We start from the raw sequence: 8,238 nt of genomic DNA, 5'->3' as shown, positions 1-8,238 counted from the left end.
CCAAAGTCCAAGGACATCCACATGAGATTTGGTGGTATCACAGTCCTGAGGAATTAATTAGGACCACAAATTCAATCATGGTCCCCAGCAGCAGTCTGGGCCTGGATGTCCCTATGGCCTCAGGTAGCAGAACAGGCCACTCAGCTCAGCATGCTCCTTTCAGCAGCATGGACCACAGACATGTGCCTGGCCTCTGGTGATAACTCAGGCCTCAGACATCAACACAGACCTCAGATGCAGCAGGATCATAGACCAAGACATGGTCCTTGGTGGCAGCCTGGACCAGAACCTTATTATGGTCTCCTCATATCTGTCTGTCCTTCACCACTGCTTCACTTTTCTCTCTAGGAATCTCCTTGGCTTCACTTTGTCTTCCATACACCCTGTTCACCAACCCCCACCCATACTGGATCTTTCTCCTCTCTCTATTACACATTTGTCCATTATATTGGCACCCAAATCAGGTGCCTTGGTGTCTTTCTTCTGGTCTCCCCTAGATGACACCTTTTTATATGTTCTTATATCAGCACATTTCAAATAGTTTAACACTCTAAAAGATGATCTTTCTTTAAAAATAAGGATTAGTCAGATTTCTTTAGCAAAACATAATCTTGCTTGAACAATAAAGTTAAGATTATTCAGATTTCTTTAGAAGATAACTAAACCTAAATTAATTAGAGTTGTTGGTTTTCTTTCTCTCTTACATACACAATGGAAAATAGCACTTCAAACAAATGTTGGGGAACGTATTAATGGATGTGTATAAACTAAGGTTACTATATCAGACAATGAATTAAAGAGAATACTTTAAAAATGACAGGGCTTACATATGTAGGCTAATGACTTTGCAAAAACTGTCTAAGACATCATTGTACTTTGTGTGTGTGTGGTTTCTATTATTTTTTTTTGTTTTATTTTTTTTTTCATTTTTATTTTTTTTTCTTTTTTTTTTAAATTAATTTATTCTTGTTACATCTCAATGTTTATCCCATCCCTTGTATCCTCCCATTCCTCCCCCCCATTTTCCCATTATTCCCCTCCCCTATGACTGTTCCTGAGGGAGATTACCTCCCCCTATATATTCTCATAGGGTATCAAGTCTCTTCTTGGCACAGGAGACAACTTTCTATTATTTTTTTTAATCCACACTTTAGGTGAAAATTTGTACATCATCTACATAATGTGAATTTTTTTCTAGTGTTTGTTTGAAATGAGCCACAGTTAATGACTCATTTCATATTCAAGTAAGACAAAAAGATTCCCTGTCATATTTTTAAAAACATAAGTTATAGGTAGGTTTGTTAACTGTGTCATTTGATAAGTAGAATTTTATTCAGTGGATACTATAAGGCTCCCAGTGAAGTTTTGGTTTTGTTTCTGTTTTTGTTTTGATTTTTCCCAAAAAGTATTTCATTAGATGAATTTTTATTTCCATGTATTAGAAACATAAAAATTATAAAAATTTCAAAGTGTACAAGCAAAATCATAACACATATTTTAATGTTTGTAATTTATCTTCTATAAGGCAAATATAAATGCATCCTTTATTTACATTGTTGTTAGTATTAAAGCAATTTTCTATAACACATGTAAAATTTTTACAAGTATTTTAAGGTAAAATAACATCCTCTTTAAGGCTGTGAAGTGAACTTAAATACGGATACAGTGTTTCTGGACCAGAAAAGAAACAGGCTACTGTCTTCCTTATGTTATTATTGAAACTAACGTGGCTCCTGTGTTGTTCAAAAACAAGTTCTTACTTTTCTTTTCAGTCATTGTCAGAACCTTGTGGAGGTAAAAAAAACAATGCATCACTGAAAGTATGTCCAAATGCCCTAAGACGGTACACCCCATACATCAGCACATGCAACTGATCAGCATAGAGTCCACTGAAAGTAATGGCCATATCAGAACAGCACCCTTCGACTCTCTCGTTTGGGTAGTCAGACATCGCCTCTTTTATAAGCATCCCAATCGTTTTTGTATTGAATAAATTTTTTCCTTCAGCATCTTCAGCATTTTCTGCGAACACTCCCCCAGTCTTCAGACAACCTGCTAGTTGCTGATCTTCGGACACCTTCCAGATCACTATTCCCTCTTTGGGACACCGTTGAGGGGAACTGAGCATGCTGGCAAGTCTTCGCATTGACTCTATGCTTAAGACAATTCCCCCCTTCACACTCACATACTCAAGGCCATTGCTATTTTCAGTGTGGCCCAGATAGAAAGGCTGTGATGAATCTTTTCTTAGCAAAAAATACTTTAAATTTTCAATAACAGCAAATGTAGTAGGATATGCGAGAAAGAACCAGTTATACTGGTCCTTGTATTTATCAAAGGCATATATGTAAGCTTTTCTCATCATCAACCACTTGTCATTCTCGCCCACGGTAACTGACTCAAATACGTTAACATATTCAGAACTGAAGAACTCTGCTTTGTCACAGTGTTTGACCCAAGTTTCCTTCACTGCCGCCCACAGTCTCAGCTCTTTGGGTGTTACGAGAATGATACAGTACACACGGAAGCTCTTGTTGACTTCCGTGCGTTCAGCTGCTGACATTTCCAAGACATCTTCCTTGTTAGGAGCTTGAAGGTGGTGATGTTCGTGTTGGTGCCTCCCAATTCTGTGACCAATCCTTATGTGTCCTAGCATCGTGATCAAGGCAAAGGTGACACTCCCCAGCACCACACCCTTCAAAAACGAGCTGCATTCGGAAAGCATGTTTTCGGAGTCTAAAATGGCTCCGTGGCTTTCTCTTCAAATCCAATCTATTCATTCATCTCCTGACTTGGAAACATTAGATGCCAGTGGTGCTGTCTCCTTAAGTCTCTTTAGAGGAGACAGTTACATAGGAAGCTGGGGGTCTTAAAGGTACGGAGAGCCCCAAGGGGCAAAAGAGTTTTGCTTCCCTGCCCTATGGAGAAGCCCTTTTCTGACTTGAACATCAAAGGGGTCATTGTAAACTACCAAGGCACCTGAATTATTTGGTCCTAGGAAAATAATCATAGTAGCTATGTTTAGTTACCAAAAGGTAACTATAAACAAAATAGAACTTGATTCTCAGCAGTTGTGAGTCCAGCCATAACAAGTCTGGTTATTTGCCTAAAATGGCTAACAAACTTATGGCCTAGAGGCTGTGGTAAAGGGACATAATCATAAGCTGTGACTTCAGGAGCACTGACATAAGTGTCATTATGTTGTTTCTTAAAGTTCTCGTCACAAGTTATTGTTTAAGTAACAAAAACAAAAGAAACAAAACAAAACAAAAAAAACTATACTGGAAAATAGAGGCAACAGATTCAATGGATTTCTGCAAATTCAGAATTATAGATCTATATTCAATTAAAAGGATGGACAAAGGTGTGTGTGTGTATGTGTGTGTGTGTGTGCATGGACACAATAGTGTGCATATTTAATAATGTGTGCTCAATAGCAAGATTTTTCTTTAAACCCTTGTTATTTCTCGTTTATCATTAAGCTTATCAAGCGCCTTTGCATATTTATTTTAGGGATTTTTTTCTGACATTGATATACAATCCCAGGACTTTTACTGATGACTGGAAGTGATTTTGTAACTAGTATGTTTCTTCTTCTGACCATTTGCTCCTAGTTTTCTAATGAGAGTTTGCCTTGTTTTGTTATGATTCTGTCTTGGTCACGTACATATTGATTACATATTATATATTGAATACATAATAGTACATTGAAAACAGATGTACCCAGGCTTATATGTATCTATGGATGCTAATGATTATATTTCTTCTGTTAAAAGCTACAGATAATGATGGTTTTATCTTTGGGGGTATCTACTATTTAGTAAAATACTCTTTATAGTAGCTTCGATAATTTATTTTATATTATTATTAATGTTCAAGTGTTGATTTACTTACTATACAGTATAAAAACACATAACATTAACTAGTCATGACAGAAAACTTGTTAAGTATTTTTTAAAATTTTTTTTTTTAAATAAAAACTGGAATTTTTTGAAGTGTTACAGGGAGTAGTCTAAAATATTAGGGTTGGTTATGTGTCTCAAGCAAAATGTCTTAAATAAAGATTAATTCAATTAAAATATTGCAATTTTCAATAGAAAATTATTAAGAAAGATATTCTGTAAGTAGTTCATTGTGCATCAAGATTCTATTCACCATGTACAGAAGAACAGGAGGTAGTAGGGAAGATGCCATAAAGACGAATTCATAGTCCTTGAAGATACAACCTAGCTAGTCTATGTAAAGGTAAATAGATAAACAAGTTTATAAGAGTTCTGATTTTCTGGCTTCTCACAAAACTTGCAAATATTTGATGAAGTCCTTTAAAATGAACTTAAAGAATGCCTACATTATGTGTTAAAAGCACATATTAAATTCCTACATTATGTTAGGCCATATATCTTTCCTGTCCACCTCACATACTTGAAATGCCTACATGCCTGCCTAACTGGACTTTGCCTAAAGAGTACACAGTACTCTTTAAAATAAGAAAATTTCTAAACCTATGTAATGCTTTGTATAATCAAGCAAACATAAATGACAAAACATCTCCTGGTTTCATTAAATGTCCACAGATAGAAATTCATTTTTTAGATGAATTCCCTGGAAAGAAAATCTCAGACTCTTAAAATTCAGGGGCATTCCTTATATATCTAGCAAAATACTTTGGTTTTAGAGACATCTAGCCACACACTAGTAAATTTTCTATTCTTTTCTTTCAACACTAAACAGAATAAGATACAATTATATATTTAACTTTCAGTACATGGATTATTAAATCACTCTTTGTCAACTAAGTAATATGAAATGTAGAGACTTTAAACCATTCATGGGTAACAAGCCTGTAATTCCAGCTACAAGACTGAGGATGATGATACGTGAGGTCACAGCCTGCCTGTTCTATAGTGTGTTGTCTTGTTTCAAAAATAGACATAGCAACAGATTAAAAGAGACACATTTGGTTATGCCAATATGTGTATGTGATATGGGTGTTTGTGTGTACTAGCCCATATATGTGTGTAAGTTGTGTAGAGGCCTCAGACAAGTCAGTTGAGTTCTCATTGTCACTACGGCTTATATACTGAAGATAGGTTTCTCACTTGAAACCAGAGTTGACAACTCAGCCAATATCATTACTTATCTTTGTGTGAGATTATGTGTCAACATCCCACATCCTGAGATTAAAAGGCCTCCATCCTGCTCTACTAATTACATGAGTGTGGGGCATATGACCTCAGATCTTCCCTCATGTACCAAAAAAGCTGTCTACTGAGCCATCTTCCCAGCCCAAGACATATCTATACTGACATAGAAATGTGATACTTTGAAGAAAGAATGCTGATTTAAACACATTATTCTGAATAATAATTACTCTCAATGACAATATGACTTAAAATTCCTTTGACACAAATAATAAGCATTATTTTGAATGATGTTTTAATAGTTTTCTGTAGTTTATATTTCATTTTTAATTTGGCAGCATCTCTTTGTGGAGGCAAACTTCTCTTTTACTCAACTTTCTGATCTGAGTTTTTAATCATTGAACCAAAAAAAAATCTAATTCTAATTACTGTAATATGCAATTTCTACTTATTTTACTTTTACCATTTGTCAATTTGAAATCCCTTATTTTCTTCCTGTTTTGAATTTCTTATTTTAAATAATTGTAATTCATATTTTTGTATTAACTATTGTTATTTTCTCTTCATTGTATTTTTCATGTGCATTAAAAAATGTATTATTTACTCATGGCTCCTCTAAAACCTAGATATTTTCTTGATTAATTCAACTATTATCTGAAATACTTTGCACAAATTTCAAGACAAAGAAAGAAAATGAGATTCAAGGCCTCACAAACACTTTTCTTATCTTGTTCTACTTCTGCATATTTCAACGTCCATATATTTTTAAGTGCTACATGTTCTGCTATTGTCATTCTATCTATCACTGATTTCATTAAGTTGAGTGGTTCAGTACAATAATGATCAATGTTGCAGTCACTTGGTAGGTAAAATAAATGACCTAGATTTCATTTCCAGGTATCTACAGGTTTCTTCCGAGTTTGCTTTCCACACATTTCACAGTCCAGAATGGTATCCATGCATAATATAGAGTTGGTAAGTCATCTAGACCTCTATGAAATGGTTCCAGAGTTTTGCTACTGAGCGTCATCCTTTCTTTTAAGTAGAGATTGTCATCTTGTAAAACTTTTGTGATAACTTATTTTAAGAAAAAAATTAGATAAGGGTAGAAAGCAAACCAACAACACAAAGTTTGTGCTGAAGCTTTGCAGGGTAAACACAGTCAAAGTTACTTGTGCTTTCCAGTGGAGGAATAAAAAAAGAAGAAGGTAGAATCAAATGAACCAGAAATGTGTTAGTGAGCATAGGACAAGTAATTATTTGCTTGGAACAGAATTTTTCCAAGCACATTTACCTAACATTCAATCATACTTGTTTACTTAAATGAGTTTCTGTAAAATATTCAAGCTGTTGGTATTCCCTCCATTAAATCTCATGATTTACAGTCCTGAGTTATTTGCTTTGTGCACTTGGATACATGGAAGGATGCTTTCCTAAGATACCTTAATGCAACCTTAAATGTATTGCATATATTGGTGAGAGCACATTTTTCATAGTGATAAAATTTAAAACCATATTTTATAATGTTGAAAAAATTTAGACTTGTTCACACTAGAAACACTTTGACTTCCTCAGAATACTTTGGATAGGAAAACAATTGGTTTTCAGTGGCTTATTAATTTATCTTTACATTTCACCAGCAAGCTGTAGCTGGTGTTCTGAAATATTACTTGAAATATTTTTACTTGTTACTATTATTTAGGTTAAATATACTATTGATAAAATGCTTTGCCTGCATGTGAATATTATCTGACAAAATAACCAAGAAAGGTTAAGTCTTGGCTCGAGGACATCAAAATTTTTGTTATGGTTTTTTCACACATGGTGAAGAAGTCATGGTAGTCGAACCCAAAGATGCCTAGTCAATGTCAGAGAAAGCCAGAAAATGAAGGGAAAGGAAGAACACTGTTTGCATGTTGTTGTGGCTTGGATTTTAAATTCAGTGAAATTGACAATGAAATTCAACCACCTTAATTACTGATGTTTTATTTTAGAGACTTTAAACAGTCTGGCATCTCTTTCACATGTGCTTGTAACTGCTCTTCAAATTTTGAGCCAGTCCTCTGAATTAGGAATCTGAAAATATTTCCAAGGACACACATGAATCATCTGTGCTTCTAGAACAAAGTACCATAGGCTAAGTGGTTTAAACTAAGTTTTTACACTTACGTTATCAGAGGCAATTAGTGCACCCGTGGTGTTTTGTGAGGTAGATCCTCCTGCATGAAGACAGCACCTTCTTTGTTCTCCAGGTGTCTGTTCTCCTGCAGACCCTCTTCATCTATGCTCCCTCCTTTTTTGTTATATTTTTTGTTATAAGATAAACACATGAATAAAATAAACTACATACATCAGGAAGAACCATGAAACAAGCAGGAATTATATAAATGTTAATGTTACATTTATAGTGATTTGGCTATTTGTATTTGGCAAACTTGAAGAAAACATCTTTCCTATCTTGGTGCATCTAGAATTCTGAATGAAAATCCATATCTATAATGTCTCATCTTTATCAACTTAAAACATCTGTCTAGACTGAAAACACCTTAACTTCTAAACAACTAAGCTTAATTTTAAGACTAAACTATCTGGTCTTCAACCCCATCGAGACTTGAGAAGGAATAAAACTTAATTACCTGCGTGAACTGGAAGCGCAGGTTAGCAGCTTCCCAAATGAGAAGACGACAGAGAGAGTTTGTTGCCTGGACAGTCACTCAAAACTCTATAATTGATGGAGCATCATCTTGAGCCTTCTAGCCCAATATATCTGACAGACATATTTGTGAGACAGGGGCTATTGAGGACTTGCTTACCCTGTCTTTGTAGTTTGGCCTGCATCCAAGCTTGCCCATTTTTAATGTACTCCACTTGTATTGGATCTCACCCCTCCTTTATGAACTCATTTGTTCTTAGTTATCTCCTTAAGGGCTCTATTTCTAAATGCAGTCAATGTTGGAGGTTAGGGATTTGACTTCTAATATAGGGAAGGCACAATTAGTCTATTATAAGCACCCTTATCAAGTATTATAAAACCACCCAGTTTGGAAAAGGCAAAATGTAGACCATCATAAAACCTTATGTCTCTTTCATTATTTGA

The 8,238-nt window shown here is 34.9% G+C and overlaps 1 protein-coding gene across 1 annotated transcript; it reads right to left on the bottom strand.

The window, feature by feature from the left end:
• Positions 1–1,768: 1,768 nt before the first annotated feature.
• On the bottom strand, positions 1,769–2,725 carry LOC127205969 (C1GALT1-specific chaperone 1-like). Its single transcript, XM_051165311.1, has one exon. It carries the CDS (start codon positions 2,723–2,725, stop codon positions 1,769–1,771), a length of 957 nt encoding a protein of 318 aa, XP_051021268.1.
• Between the last annotated feature and the right edge of the window lie 5,513 nt (positions 2,726–8,238).

This window comes from Acomys russatus, chromosome 22 (assembly GCF_903995435.1).
Source record: "Acomys russatus chromosome 22, mAcoRus1.1, whole genome shotgun sequence".
Lineage (NCBI taxonomy): Eukaryota > Metazoa > Chordata > Mammalia > Rodentia > Muridae > Acomys > Acomys russatus.
The sequence above is the reverse complement of the archived record's forward strand: the minus strand, read 5'-3'. Positions and strand labels throughout refer to the sequence as shown.